General features: G+C 42.2%; 1 protein-coding gene across 1 annotated transcript in view; it reads right to left on the bottom strand.

Moving 5' to 3' along the window:
- The window catches only part of LOC125746725 (A disintegrin and metalloproteinase with thrombospondin motifs 19-like), a 72,625-nt gene that overhangs the window by 29,563 nt on the left and 26,734 nt on the right, over positions 1–16,328 (bottom strand). The window contains exons 9-11 of the mRNA XM_049021075.1: positions 4,753–4,893; positions 3,994–4,144; positions 413–514 (exon numbers count right to left, since the gene is read on the bottom strand). Of these exons, the coding sequence (XP_048877032.1) occupies positions 413–514; positions 3,994–4,144; positions 4,753–4,893 (394 nt within the window). The remainder of the gene's footprint in view (positions 1–412; positions 515–3,993; positions 4,145–4,752; positions 4,894–16,328) is intronic.

The following is a 16,328-nucleotide window of genomic DNA, read 5'->3' as shown; positions in this document are numbered from 1 at the left end:
ATTTTGCATCATTTTGCACTGTGTCATGTTGTTATAGAGTTTTGCATCGATTTGCACTGTCTTGTAATGTTCCGCAGTATCTGTATGTTGAGCACGGTGTTGTATTATTTTGCATTGTCTTGCATACTTTTGCACTGTCTCGTGTTGTTTTACACTGTCTTGCATCGTTTTGCATTGTCTTTTGCATGTAATGTTCCACAGTATCTGTATGTTGAGTCTGATTAAGTCTCTTTGTAACTGGATGTGGCTGAATGACCAAGCATTCCAATGTACCTGTTGCACATGACTAGCAAAGATCTTGAATATTGAGTCCGATGTACAGACGCCCATGTCTGCATACGTGACCAACAAGCCCCGATCTGCCAATCTGCAAGCCGCCATCACACCCCGTCCAGCCATCCCCGAAGGTTACCTTTCCCGTGTCACACTCGGTGCCATCCATGGGTGGATCCAGCTTGGTTTTGCAGTCCTTCTCCCCGACGACATGGCACCAAAGACCAGAGCACATCACATGCTGAGAGCAAGAAAGGGAACTGCTGATGGACAGGATGGAGACAAGCTAGATGCATGTGGACGCTGGTAATCTCTTTATAATAAGCAAACTTCCATACACTGTATTCCACTGTGAGCTGCTTTCATGTACAATTCATAAATGAGAAGAGGTACAATCATACCTATTGCACAGCCCTAGTCCGAAGTTGCACTATCTTCGTTTCAAGGTATGCCTGCATATTTTAAAATGACAATAAAGTTTGACTTGACTTGACTATAATACAGGAACACCAGACCCCTGGGCAGGATAGGCGGTTGGAAGATGGAAGGATTGATGGACAAGACAGGAAACTTTACAACCAAACACAGAAACATATTAAAGACTGGGAATAAGCCCGCAGTAAATTTTGACATTTTCCCCGTTTTGCTTTTTTCCACTTGCATTTCTGCCGTTCTCTGTCTCACAGCCAATCGGAGTCTTTTATGGGACCCAAGGTGGCTGCCTATTACTCGCCCATCTCTTTCTGATCGCCGTGTTCACAGCTCTGCTCGCTCTCGTCTCCTCATTTCTCCTTTGATCTACCTCCATGCTCCCTTTCATCCGGTGAGATCACCCTTTACTTGCAGAATATCAGATTTGGCCCATTTTGCCTCAGAATTCGGATCCAAATGCTCCGCTTCAGCCTACAGCTCCCCGGCAAAGGAATTAACGGTTAGCGTTAGAGCCGTGTTCTGCTTACATTTCGCTCTCCTGAACACGCGGTTTTGTAATCATGGCATTTACATGTCCCTGACTGCAGAGGTCAAACTCAAATTTCATTTAATATTTTCCTTTTTCTCTCCCATCTTTTATTAGAAATGTACTTTTAAAATTGCTCTAAATCTTATCTGTTTTATGTACTGTAAACTACGTGTATATACATATGTAATTTTTTATTATTCCATTTAAAAATGTATTATTCCATTATAAATACCAATAAAATTGTAATACACAGACCATTTGTTCAGTTGTGCATTTAGCACAGAGTGAAGCAATATTATAATAATATATAGTATATAATAATGTAATAATAATAAGGGCAGCACTAGAGGGGTGAGTGTTTAAAGTAAGAAAAGCTACTAGAAACTGAAAAATGTTTTTCTGGAAGTTGTAACTGGAAAACCAAGTTTCCGTCATCAGAAGCTCAGAAGTTCCAAAGCAGAAATACTTTGTTAAATATCCAGCTGATAAAATGAATATAATAAAAACCAATCTGTAAAAAAAAAAAAAAAAAACAGGATAGCAGCAAATGTGTAATTCTGCATGTCAAATAGTCTATAACGTTATTTTGCCTGCAGATTATGTCAGTTTTTACACATTCTGAAGTCTTGGTCTTAATTTTCCTAGACAGCCATGAGAGGCCTGGTCAACCCTGGTGGACCCAGACGTGAATGAGAATGGCTGCCATTCTGTGCTCTGTGGCATCAAAAACCAGCCTTAACCGAGATAAGACTAAGCCTCTGCGTTAGGCCACTAACGAGCTACAGATGAGCCGGCTGCCTTTCTAAGTGCCGTAACCTATGTGTTGCACTATTGTTTTGCGCAGAAAGGATAAACATTGTGAAAAAAAGGCACAAACGGTCAGATGGCCACGGTACAGTACTTTACAGGACGCTGGAAGTTCAAAGGAAACTATCAGACGGTGCAGCAGAGCATATGCGATGAGACCCAGTGGGACAGAATTACAGTACCAGATTCGACATTGTACAACAGCGCCTGAAACAGAACCATCTTTAGAGCCAGCTGATAAATCGGGCCCAGTTACCCTGGGGCCCTGTACGTGTGATTGATTACTGGGGCCCCCTACGTGTGGATCGGTCACTGGAATTCTGCTGGAGGGGGTGGGTGACCTTATTATTATCGTAACTTACTTTTTTTTTAATCCATTTCAACGTTTAAAACATCATCTGGGGAATGTCGTCCATCCAAACAGACAACTCATAAAACGCAGCATCTTAATGCCCATGCGGTGCCCTAAAGGTTTGCCCAACACCATAAGTATTTTCTGCCGTCATTGTAGTATGAACACCTTGCAGGATGTCCGATAAAAAAATCAAGACTGTTTGTGGGGAAAACATAACGGGTTGCCATGGCACCTGATAAGTCAATATAATTAACTGCTTGCTTTTACGAGGTTCAGCGGCCCGGGAAACAGCCCCACTGTTGCTGAGCGTCGGCATCACTGTGGGAGCACAGGAAGACGTGTTTAAGGGACCGAGTCTGTGCTGGAGTTTAAACACTCAGTCGCGTTTCTTCAGTGAATTATCGCCTGTGCAGCTTGCGAGGTGAGACATTCCTGTTGATACCTTATAAACTTACAGATAGGCATCTTCCATTTAATTCCATTCAAGGAGATGCATGTAAAAGCTGACATGCACAAAAATGCACAGACAACCTGGCGCTAATGTGACCCAGTAAATAGTTCCAGCCATTTAGGAAATCAGATAACGGTTTTGACATCGCCAGCCAACAGACATCTATATTAAATGATACCGGAGCTGTTACTTTCAGCTATTCCCAGAATATTTTTAACTCCTGGATGATAAGATGTAGGAAAGGCAGGCTGTGGCATTGTAGGCCTCCTGTGGTGATTTAGGTGTCTCTTCCAAAATGATCATTTCAGGATTTCTACTTTCTTTAGACAGGATCCTTTTAGTCTCATTTCCTCGCCATTCCTGTCCCTCCCTGAAACGGGGATCGACCAAATCTCTACCAGCTTCCTGTGTTTTGTGCTTCGCTACATATTTCAGTCAGGCTTTCCTGAAGATGCCTTTCTTGTAGGTCAAACCACACACAATGCAACCTAAAAGGCACAAATAAGCAATGGGTTTTCAGACAAAACCAGCTGTGATTCAGGGGTGTATCTGCAAGCTTTGATTATTTCAGGGTTTAGAGTGAATTATCTCTTTCAATCCTTTAGAACGTTTAACTGTCGCCCAACTGGAATGTTGACAGCATAAATTCTCAGCAAAATCCAATTTTAATTAAAACTGTACCAAGTCTATACCTTGAAATGGCTTGGAGGGATCTTTACAAAAAATGAAGGTCTATTATTCAATTATCTTTAAGGATAATGTGCTTATTGTTTTAGACAAGCGAATAATCCAAGCTTTTCAGCTACAGAAAAGTAAATTCATGCTAATAATTCCAATTAACCCCAAACTGCACCATCTGTGGGCTCTACAGGTGGGGATTCCTGTACGTTCTCACTACTTCCAGACTGGAATGTGCTTTCATTGGCCTATGACAAATACAGTGTCCTTTGTATTGTATATCCCTCCTTCATTTTCTGGAAATGCAAAGCTATTTCTCTACACTGTAAATAGCAGCTTCCCTCATTTATAGACACGGTGTTCTTACAGGTGCAGCTCCAGTGAAGAATCCCTTCTAAGTGCCCTCCCCAGAAACATAGACCATCAGGCTTAGTGCACCAGCTGACCCAAAACTGCTTTTTCACCCACCTGCATTTTTTGGCAATGGGACGCCACCGGCCCAAAGAGGATCTGACACTGCTCGTCAGCTGTGTAGGGCATTCCTGGGAGCCTGGATGGCAGGATCACCGAATTCAGACTCAGGGGGTCTGTCTGCAGGAGACAGCTGCTGGATTTAGACCTGAGGAGAGAATAAAGACCAAAGCATGGACTCACCCCCATATCCAAATACACCATCTACTCCACAAAACAGAACCATAAACAGACATGTTTCTTTCTTAGCCATTTCTTCTCTTATATTCCTCTTCATGCATATATTATTTTATTAAAGCAGAACATTTTTTAATAATTTACATTTTTTACCAGGTTTATCATTAAAGTTTTTGGTTACCCTTTACTTTTGAGGTCATAAATAACATACTATATGCTTTCAATTAACAATAATGTATTAATTAACCACAAACTAAACCAACTTATTTAAAACCATATTAGAGAGAATGTAGCAGCAATTAGGTGAGCTCACTGTTACTTTATAACATTACTTTATAATGTACATTATCTATTAGGTACTGGTAATTATGATGCTAATGAACCAATAAGTAAAAAAACACATGGAGACTAATCACTACTTATCTAGAGCTACATTTATCTCCTTTTAATCCTTGAGTAATCTAGAAGGTATATTAATTAATAGAACTAATAGATAAGTAGTCTCTTAACTGTAACCAATCGTTGACCATTTTGAGCCCTCCGACTCCTTATAAGGAGAGCAAAATAGGACAGATGTACCTCAAAAACTTCTCCACGTCTTCCCGGCTGCAGCGGGACCAGGAGACATCGCGCAGGTTCTGCCCTTTGATCCACTCGCCCGACATGATGTGCAGACCATTGGCGCAGGACGGGTGGTCGTTGTCGTGGCTCACACCCATGCTGCTCTCCGAAGGGACGGCAAGACGTGGCGTTAGGCCCAAAGAAAGTAAACCTCCTCCCGGGTTAGCGGCGTTAGCATAAAAACACGCGTGCGGGGAAATGAAAAGCGACAAATTAGGAGCATCCCAGCAAAGCATAAATAAAAACGGTACGGATTCCACTGTCAGGCGGTTGTACACCCTCAACTCATATGTCCGGTAAGAGCATCAAGGCCAGGCTACAAACAGAATCCAGCAGCGAAAATCCCTGTGCGTCAGTCTGATCTGATCACCGTCTTCCATGGCCGAATGGGTCTCATGTGAGTGAAATTTGTCCCATTTCATTAGTTTTGATTCAAGCTGGATCTGGTTGGTAGAAACAGCACCAAACGCCTGGTTTACTATGACTGAGGTCATGACTAAAGCCTTCTGAGGTCCGTTTGGGCAAAAACGAAAAAAAGACACCTAATACAGCTAAAACTATGGTTTATGTTCAGCACTGCAGGGACACAGCTAATTAAAATTAGCCTCATCAGTTTATACTTTAACGAGAATTGTGACGCCCCTGGCCGACATTGGGCCTCCTGTGTCTTTCTGGCAAGCCCTCGGCTATCTTCAGCATTCACCATATTATGATGTTGCCCTATCATTCACTCTCCTTTTCTTGGGAAAAGCATTTCCATTCATACGTCACTAAAATCATGTCGCATGATATTGTTCCTGGCACCCTGATTTGCTGGCCCCTTAAGAACAAATGCACGTCGATTCACCGATCCCTTACAGGGGTGGCACAACAACTCAGAGCTTATTAATGTTGCCTCACCCCCCCCACCCCCACCGGGTCTGGATGTTCTCCTACCCCACCGATCACGTAGGATCCACTAGGTTTTCCAATTGAGAGACATGAACTGATGACCCCTGTCTTATGTCAAAGCAATTTTCCAGAACGAGTAAATTTTGACAAATTACAGCCACAGTTCCGGCCCAGTGCAAAAGTTTCCTTCTTAGATTTTTTTCCCTTGATGACACGGTCGACATGACTGACGGTGGAAAAGTGTTCTGTGGTGAAGCAAGAGCCAAAACACCAAATGATACACTGCATTCATTTTAATTACATAGCCGGGGGATAATTAAATTCATTCCAATCATCCCGCAGTATTTAGTCCAACGGGATACGCCTTTCAGATAACAGCATCTCGTTATACAGACATACACGAAGTACGGCTGCTGTATATAATACTGTCACACAGCTCTGAGTTTCACAATTAACAAACCCGAAACACCAGGCCAAGGTGTCTGGCCGGTTTTCCAGCATCCGTACTGGACGCCAGAATAGTGCGCCACCCCCCACAGAAAAGGTGTTTCTCTCGCAGCTTCACGCATGGGCCATCGGCAGATTCCTTTGCATAGCAGGATTTCTCAGAATCATCCGGAAACATGAAACTCCAAACAGGACATTTTTTCGAGGTTTACATTTGGTTATAATAAAATAACACAATAATAATATTGCCTCAGATTTTTCTAATAATGTTCTAGCCTAGTGCTGTTCATTGTCTTCAATATTTCCACTGACATTTAATAATTTTGAGCAAGTGCTCATGCATGAGAACGGACTTAATCTTGGGTACAATTAAAACACAAAGTCCATTACCTCATATGCTAATCTACTGTGGCTATTAGGACATGTTGCGTAAGGGATTGTGTCAGAGTCGGTTACTCTGTGCTCTGATACTTACATGTACGTCATTCAGGTTACAGGGACACATGAGACTACATGTGTGCAGCCGCCGCCTGCATGCTGGGATCGTAAATCATATTATAGGATGGCATGAATGCAAGGACGTTCAAATGAAGAGGAAGTGCAAGCTGTGGACGAGGTCAGAGACAGTTCAAGGACAACACTTACCCTTCCACCATGGATCGGCATGCAACCGAATGAACGTGTTCAGCTGCACAGCTAATCTGGCAGAAACATTATCCCCAGTGAGTACTAAAACTGGTTTCAGACAAGGGCGTAGATCAACAAAACCAACGTACCCCACAGCCAGTTCCTTAGCACTAGCTTGTTGGTTATACTTTGAATAGGAGGGATTCAAAGGTAACTTACAGGACCCTGGTGCAATGCTGTAGAAGAAAATGTGAGCAGATAGGGCTGTTTTTCAGAGTACTGGAGGTCAAGGCGTGTCCCTGACTTACAAATGAGTCAAACCTGTTTGGAACTCGTTTAGATTTTTACCAAGCTATAATACTGAACATCTGCCTTGTGTGATAACATTTATCCTGACTCTGAACCCTTTATCAGGTCTAAATGAACTCAGCACATTTCCTTGACAGAGTAACATTACTGCTACTCGTGATCTTGATGAAGGATCCGAAGCCAGGCCCAGAAGCTACGGGCACAATCCATCATCTCCTAACAGCTTATTTTGGTTAAGTCCGTGGGGGGAACTGGAGCTTCACCCAGGCCACTGTAGGGCACACAAGCATAAAATCACAATCATATACTACACCCACAAATTAGCCTAAGGACATAACTGGACCAGGCAAAGAAGGCAGACGGGATCATAGAGGAGAGATCATACAAACCCCACACATGGAGATGAGGTGGGAGTTGGGATTACTGGAGGTGTAAAGCAACAGGGTTACCCATTCAACCAGGGTCCCAAACAACATCAGCTACGGTTTCAGCAATTCTTGCAAACCCACAAATCACGATTTCTCAACCTTTCCAACCACGTGGCCCATCTATCTATATTTCGAAGGCTCAGTGTTTGCTTAAGATCCCCTTTGTCTTGTCCTCATTAAGAGATTCTGAGCTTTTAAAAAGGCGAGATATTGAACGGACTATAAGCTGAAGTCTAATTTTATTAAATAATCATATGAAAGCACAATTTTTTGTCAAAGGTTGTTACCCTGCAAACGCTGACAGTATGATTTGTATCTAGGTTTTTTTCTCTGACTGCCTCACATCGTTTCAGGAAACGGATTTGACGTTGCTGGTAGACTTCTCACCCATCCTGTAGTGAAAAAGAAAATGCTATGTCCCATTTTTAACCAGTGCTAAAATTGGAACTACTAGGCATTGTTTTCACCACTCCAAGCACTGCCATCAAGTAGAAAACAGATCATGCAAGCGTTCACAGTCAGGCATCAGCAATCAGTTTTCCACTTTCAATCTGAAGAAACACGGCACATATTTGGTGGTGAGAAAAATGCACAGTAGTTCCAGTTTTAGTTCCCATGAGTTTTCTGGAGAGTTTACAGTACACAGCGCCAGCCTGTTGTGTCTCATACTTGAAACTGCAAAACGTACCGCCACACCACCAACGCCTTTCTGCCATGTTTATCCACTACTTCTCTTTAAAAAAAGATGTTCTGGCTGCTGAGCTGATGCATTCTTCACCAACTACTGAATGCTTCTGTCTTCCATATTGTCAAAACAGTAGCAAGCTTGCTCTGCCAACTCAACCAACCTTGCTGCGTGTAAGGTTGTCTGCCCTAAAAGACTTCCAAATGATTGGCTGGAAAGGGCCCTCCAGGACTGGAGTTTGACATCTCTGTGATTGGCTGATGTGTACTATCCAGTATTGCTCCTTAACAACAGGCTGGGGGATTTTCCCTGGCGGCAATTGGGTTCATGTCCGTCCCATTGCGGTTTCCCTGTCAGGGTTCCATGGCTGACTTAGAGGCTGCTCACTGATTGAGAAACCCTGCCATCGGTGTCAGGTCATATCCCAGTCTCATTCTCACTCTGGTCTGAGCTTAGCAATAAGGACTCCAACTGATATAAAAATCAAGCATATTTGTGAGGTAGACAAGCTGCAGAGGCCTTTGGGGCGATGAGGAGCATCGTGGTCTTTCCCACAGCAGGGTGCAGAATTTTTCCCACTCAGTTTGTCGGTTTGTTTATTTGAATTCCTTGTTATTTTTGTATCTTTTCCAGTAACGTAATTTTGAGTTAATTGAATTTAAAGAGCCAGATGTCTCACTTTACGTTTAACGTCTTTAATAAAACACTATAAAGCATTACTGCAAGAGGTTCCTGAGAACCATGAATTCTATAAGCAATTTGGCAAAATTACCCCGAAACGTGATAAGCTGTCAGGTTAATGCATCTACTTGTTTGTACATCAGATTCTCCTCACTCTGGAAACACCAGCCGGTGCATTTACTAATAGCTAGAGATGATATTCTGCTGACTTATGTAAGTCTAGCCATCTGAAAACTGCTCAAGCTATATGCAGGTACTTAGGCGCATAAAGTCAGGATTCCTTCAAATTTCCTGCCACTTTTATTTGCTGTGCCAAACGTCATTAACATCACCATCAATGTCATCACGCATTTTCTCTCCAACGCGTTTCAAAGCCAGACAAGATGAGTGGTTCACCTTCAAAGCTGAGCTTTCCTCCTAATTATGCATTAGAAACATTTCCACAACAGCCTTTTGGATACTTTGAACAGTTCCTGTCATTTATGTGCACAGAAAAAATAATGATCAATTTATCTTCTCACTTCTGAAGGCCCAGATTGTGATATATGTAAATCGTAGTTAAAAAGATACTAGCAAAGATTCTGACTGTAGCAGTAAAAAAGAACACATTTTGTGATACATTCCCAAAAATCACCCCTGTGTGTTCTTAGTATCGTAGGATATAAATCCCAGTCAACAACTTCCTGCTGATTCACAGAACGCTTACGGTCTGCTTAATTATATGATAACCAGAGATCTTGTTTTATTGTAGTCTAAAAAATAACCAAGATTAAGTGCCTGGGCTCATAGCTATAAAGCCCAATTACAGTTAAAACAATTGCTGTACATGCCACAGTCTAAACAATAGTGATTTTTTTTTTCAATCACAGCTGGGAAAAAAAGCCTTGCTCTGGGATTTCTAATCCTTGACCAGAGGGCTAATGAATGTGCAAGCTTCTTAAGTGCTGAAAACCGTCCGTATAATATTTCATTCTAGGGCCAGGATTGGGGACGACTGCTGAACCACAACTCTGGCAGCAAAAATTTGAAGTGTTCATGTGTGGCCTATTACAGCCTCCCCAAGAAGCATGCTTCCGGGCATGAATTCCCAGGGATCATGAACTTGCCTGTACAAGGTCAACTGTGTCCATGGCGAGACTCCCCTGTGTACGTCGCAAAATGTCTTGATAAAGAAAAAAAACTACTTGTAAGTAAGTTTTCGGTGGTAAAAAAAATGCATTTTGATCCAAATGCCCCCCAGAATTTGCCGCGGCACTTATCCTGGAAGATTCTCACAAAAATAACGATGACATCATGTCTTTATACATCTTTTTCTTCATTAACGTGTGTCATTCATGGTAGCACCGGTCTATCAGTCAGATGTTTCTTGGTACAGAAACCTTTGTAACGGAACTGGAAACCTTTCTTAAGGTGTGGCTAATAAAGCAAGATGGCAGGCAGGGGGGCAGGTTTGACGCAGACCATTCTTTCGCATGCCAGGGCAGAGCGGGAACATCCATATTTTCGGCCGTATCTCTCTCCTTTTATCCATCTGATCCATTTTAAGGAGCTTCCATCGAGTAAGGGGACTCTGCTCCCTTGTGTGTAGCAGACGGTGGCGATGAATGCGCCCAGCATGGGTCATCGGCGAAGAACAACAGCTCTTCATTGTATCAGTCCAATTTAATGGCTTCCGAAGATCGCCACGCTCAGCCACGTGCACGACTCCTCTAGGCTCCTCCCCTCTCCATCAATGTCTCTTTCATTGCAAGAGATGACTGTACATGTTTTGAACTTGATGAAGACAAAGTAACAAGTATTCAGGATGCCATGAACTGGGGAACATCATCCTCAAATTTGAAAGACTCAATTTAAAAAGCCTGGCGAGTGGCTCAGCAGGCTAAGCCTCTGTACCCATGATTAGAAGGTTATTGGTTTGAGCCTCAACATGTTTGTGGGCCCTTAAGCTAGTCCTTTAACCCCCTGTTCCCTGGGTGCTGCTATGGGTGGCTGCCCTTCTCTGCTAAGCTTACTCTCACCTACAGAGTCAGATGGGGCAGGTGAAAATAAAATTTCCCCACAGGGATCAATGAAATATAATCTTTCCACTTTCCTGTTTATATTATCCTGGTGGGGAATCCAAGGTACAATCCCTCCAGTGGGCTTTTAGTTAAAGACAATCATGCACATTACATTTATTTCATAGATGCTATTATCCAAAGCAATCCACAGTAGGGAAAGCTGGGCCCGCTGATGGCTGAAACAATTGGGGCTAAGGGCCTTGCTCAAGGGCCCAGCTCATGACTCAGGGAGTCACTGATGGGGCCAATGAAATCGCCTGGCTGACGCTGGGACTCAAACTAGCAACCTTCCAATCATAGGTCCATTATCCAAACCAACTGAACCACACACAACCCAGGATCCACAAGGACTGGCATGCACCAGGCATGCCCCCTGCCAGGGTCATTTTTAGGTATAAGCAAACGAGGCAGTCGCCTACAGTGACACCACTTCCAGGGGGCGCCAGAGGGAATGGATTTTTAAATGAATTCATTTGGTGCACCAGATGAATGCCATTCGCCTTATTATTAATTGTGATCAGTTACAATCTATGCCGATGGTCCACTTTCAAACAAGCAAATGCTGCAGACTACAAACAGATCACCCTGACGAAGGGTGCCATGCATGCAGACCCGTGACGGTAACGAGTCACAGCAGGAGGGGCACACTGCTGCAGTTCAGCATGCACTCCTCTCTGTGTGGTTGTTCATATGTAATGGCAGCCAAGCAGTCAATTGATAATAAAACGATCAAAGCCATCTGGTGCAAGGAAAGAGAGCGAAGGGAATAAAGTCCAATTCAGAGGTAAAGATGTAAAGTTTGTATGTTGTCTCCCAAGTGTTTGTCATCAGATTAGCAAAGTAGTTTTGTAATAATATTTGGCTGTCCCTCCAAACGTCTAGCATGAAAAACTGCATACGAAATTGATAACATTATAACTTTACAGTCCATGCCCAAAAAATAGGAGATTATTTCCAATCAATATAATTCACCACATTGCTAAACAAAGTTTAAAAAGTATAAAGTGTTTAGTCTTTGCTGATACATACAAATGAAAATCTATGACGAATCTTACAGATGCACTACTGACATTTTAGGGGTACAAGTGCAGCTGCTCCTGAAGAAGATTAGAAATCTTGCGAATAAGGGTTTGCAGTATCCACTGCATCTATGTCATTTTACTGGCTCCAGACAGTATCGTTTTCATACCATTTGCAGAACTATGGTCAGTGATAAGTTATAAGATAATGATAAGTGATATTTATGTATATTAATAAAAAGCTGCCTTGAATTTAAGAAATTAGATGGTGGATGTCCTGTCTTTACACATTGCTGCATGTTAGCTGTGCCTTGTTTTGTGCATGTGTATATTGGTGTGTATACTGGTGTGTATACTGGTGATGAGTGGTGAAAGGGTGTCATTTGGACTCTCGCCTAGAGCACAAAAATGGTCAGAAACATCCCTACTCTCCACAAATAACTGAATAATTCTGGATGTTTGTGGGGGAAATGCCTTCATATTGACATGTGGATGCAAAAGGAATGTGCGGCATGCATTTCTCAATATAAAGTCGGCTTTTCCTACACTTACGATCAAATTCTGTCACCTTTTACAGATTTTAAAACCCTACCAGTCCTACCAAGCCTTGGAAACCCCAAAAGCTCTGCAATACAAGGGAGATTCGAGCACTTCGAATAACGCCATCTGCATCATAAGCAGTAGTTTAAAAACACGTTTTGCTGCGTTTGTGTCAGTAGGACACATCTCCAATGGACAATCCAGATAAGCCAGAAAAGGGACTGAAAAGCCACTAGCAGAAAGAAGGAAAAGTTCAAAAGAAAACTTAACATGATTTCACCGTATCCTTTAAGCAAGAATGCATCACTGCTAACTATTTTGGCTTACTGCATATTTCCGCTGGTCAGTAATTTTAAACAAATGCCACATGCCAAGGCCCATGGGCATCAGACTTATGTAAATGATTTTAAAGGAACTAAACATGATTTTTCCATTAATATCACAAATCATATGACATCATAAGATGTTTATTGTATAGGGCTAATGTTTGCCTGTTATTTAAATACCAGATTGAAGTAGCTTTAAAATGAAATCAAAAAGGGGTTGATGTTTTTCAATCGGAATGAATCAATCGTGTGAACATAAAAAATGGGTTTGCTATTGAAAAAATAAAACTTTTGATTAAATGCTTCACACAATTTCTAAACTAAAAATAAATTAAAAGTGGGATAAATCTATTTCATTGGGAAAGTTATGAGAAGTTGGTTTCCAAGAGTTATGGTAGGATAACATGTAACAGTTGAGTTAAATTTGTGCTGTTTCACATTAAAACAAACAGTGGGTGCCTTGTGGAAATGATTATCGGGGTAACAACAGAGAGGCATTACAAACGCTCAGCAGAAAACAAACACTATCACATTGTCCTTGGCAGTGCAATACGAAATCTCAAACACAAATACCACATCCCTCCTTCCATCCATTCATCGCGTCCTGGACGGGACTGTACAGCATTAAGTATTTTTATTGTATATGTTGATGTGACATGCTAAAGTAGAATATACAAAAGCATAATATATAGGCCCATCGTGTCCTTCCGAGTATCCAATGCCAAATGCAAAAACAATAGAAGACAGTTTCCCATCAAAATCCATTCCAGTCCATTTTGGTTACAAGGCAAAGTGAAAATATACAATATATAGAAGACCTTCATATATATATAACATCTGCTGTACTTGCAGGAAATCGCCATACCTATTGGTCAGGATCAGAATCAGAGAGACAGAGAAGCTGTTGCGCGTAGCCATCTTGCAGAGATGAATACTAGGCTAGGTGCTAAGCTAGTACCCTGGTAGAATATAACAATTGGCTAATTTGTTCAGACTCTAAGGACTTCATGACACTAGATTGAGTGGTTTGGGCTTTACAGTCATACCAGTGTCTGACATTTCACTAAATATAGTGAAATGGAATCAAATATGTGTCCGTAACCATACTTTTGAGTCAGAGCCAGTTGGTATCATGTCTATGCTGATGAATTCACCTGAGCTTACTGGTCACACTCACCAGGTAGTTCTGTCTCTTGCAATTATATTTTAAATATGAAAAGCTCACAACTTACTTACAGCTTTTCAAAATTGACTATAGATTATGGACTGGACGTCTGTAGCATCAAATGTCTCCACAATGTAGTTAAAAACCTGACACTTTTTACCTTGTGAGGACATTTCTCCAGGAATGGAAAACTCAGCTTTATAGAAATCTGTGAATTCTATCAAAATATTTCCTTTGGTTACTTATGGTTAAGATTAGGGTTGGGTAACAGTTAGAGGTGTCATAGTTACATCCTTAGAAATTATTAGAGGGTCCCTGCAAAGACAACAACAAATAGATAGAGGCTGTGAAGAGAATGGAGTTGGGTGGGGAACGGCTCAGTAGGTTAGGATGCAGTGCTTGTGATGACTAAGTCATTGGTTCAAATGCCAGCATGAACAGATAAATTTCACCATTGGGCCCCAAAGCAAGCCTGTAAGTTATTCTGCATTGCAGTGTCTGCTCAAGTAAATGTAATGCCACAAAAATAGTATCATTTTCTACACCAGGTTACTGTCTGGACGCTACTGGCAAATGGGCTCAGTACCTTCTAGTTGCTCTCATTTCTCCTCATGGGATGTTAATCAGACTCAAATCCCTGGTTAGCATTAAGAATACAAGCTAGTCCATCAGTTTCCATCCACCTTGGTGACTGGTTGTAGAGTTCTCCGATTAATTTGCAGGCAGGAACCGTGTTTTGCAACTCGTGAGACAGCGTGCACCTGCGAACTGCTCCGTTTCTGTGACAGGCATGGAATGCTCCATGGGGATGCCGGATCCCTGTCCATTTCTGAAATATTCGGATCTGGAAAAACGCCTCGAGTGCCGGCCCTTTGTAGCCATAAAACAGGAACGTTAAAAAGCAACAGTCAACATCTGTCACTTAAAGGCAAATTTTTGCTTTCGAGTAATTTTTTTTGCTTATTAGGAAACCATGTGTAAACCATAATGAAGTATGTAAACGATGTGATGGGGGTCATTTTATCCTGTATTCCGTATGTTGCTTTGGTTGTAATTTCTAATTACTGTTAAACTGAACATTGGCTCAGCTCTTGCAAGCGTTTGCTTGAGGGTTATGCTGACTGCAGTGTTTACCTGTGTTCACGCTATTTTTCTCATACAGCACAAAGACGGACAAATCAGTCAATCATTGGCTCTTCCTGCGTTGAGCCTATGACTACACACGAGTGGTCAGTCCTTGGTCTGTAACACCACACTTGAAAGTTCTGGATGTCACTGACTGAGAACCCCTCCGACGATATTGCAGTCAATTATGAAGTGCAAGGTCGCACTGAATCATTGGAAATGTTAATAAAATGGTCATACGATGTGTTTTGCTCATAAACTGCTGTTAATAAAATTTTGTTAATCATTGGGCTTACTGTGTTTAAACATGCACATGTCTTAACAACGCGCCAGTCTGTTGGAGTCTCCCAGCTCCTTACAATACTATGCAAGTGGATTGTGTTGGCACACACTTAGCACTCTGGCAATGCAAATGAAGCATCTAATGAAGCGCAGAGCATTCCCGATGCACGGCTGTCAGGGATTCCGCTGCAGGGAGACCAAGGCGCCGTCAATGGAGAGCCCTGTCATTCTGAAATCTCTCAGTACGAAACAATCTGTCCCACTTCAACGTGCGAACGCTACCCAGATGATGGTTGGAGCTGAGGCTTGGAGCGCAACCAAGACCATGAGAAAGACCAGCAACCGGGATCTTCATTCCTCACCATTTGCTCGCTGGGGATGTTATCCCACTTGTTAAGCAAATCATTAGAAGAGCCTCTGTCAATGCATTGGATTTCAAAAATGGAAAACTCCCCAGATTTTGAGCAGAAAGTTACCATTAATTACATTCATTTAGTAGATGCTTTTATTTAAAGTGACATACAATTGAGAATGCAGGGCCAGACAGTCACTGGAATAATATGGGTTCGCTCAGGGGCCCAACAGGGATATCACTTTGCCAAGCCTGGGAACTGAACCACCGACATTCATGGACCCAGTGACCCAACCTGCTGAGCCACATGCCACCCAAATCATTACAATAACACTATATATTGCCTTGTCTTCTTCAGCAGGTTGACTTTCAGTGGGGTTAAGATCAAGACTCTGCGGTGGCCAATTCATGTGTGAAAATGATTCCTCATGCTCCCTGAACCACTCTTTGACAATTCAAGGCCAGTGAATCCTGGCATTATCATCCTGGAAAAATCCATTGATGGGATAACCTGGCCAATCAGGAGATTCAGGTAATCAGCTGACTTCACTGTACTGGGATAGGCTCCGCCCCCATGACCATGACCAATAAAAGCAG

Source organism: Brienomyrus brachyistius, chromosome 7, assembly GCF_023856365.1.
Source record: "Brienomyrus brachyistius isolate T26 chromosome 7, BBRACH_0.4, whole genome shotgun sequence".
Lineage (NCBI taxonomy): Eukaryota > Metazoa > Chordata > Actinopteri > Osteoglossiformes > Mormyridae > Brienomyrus > Brienomyrus brachyistius.
This window is presented reverse-complemented; position numbering and strand designations above follow the sequence as displayed.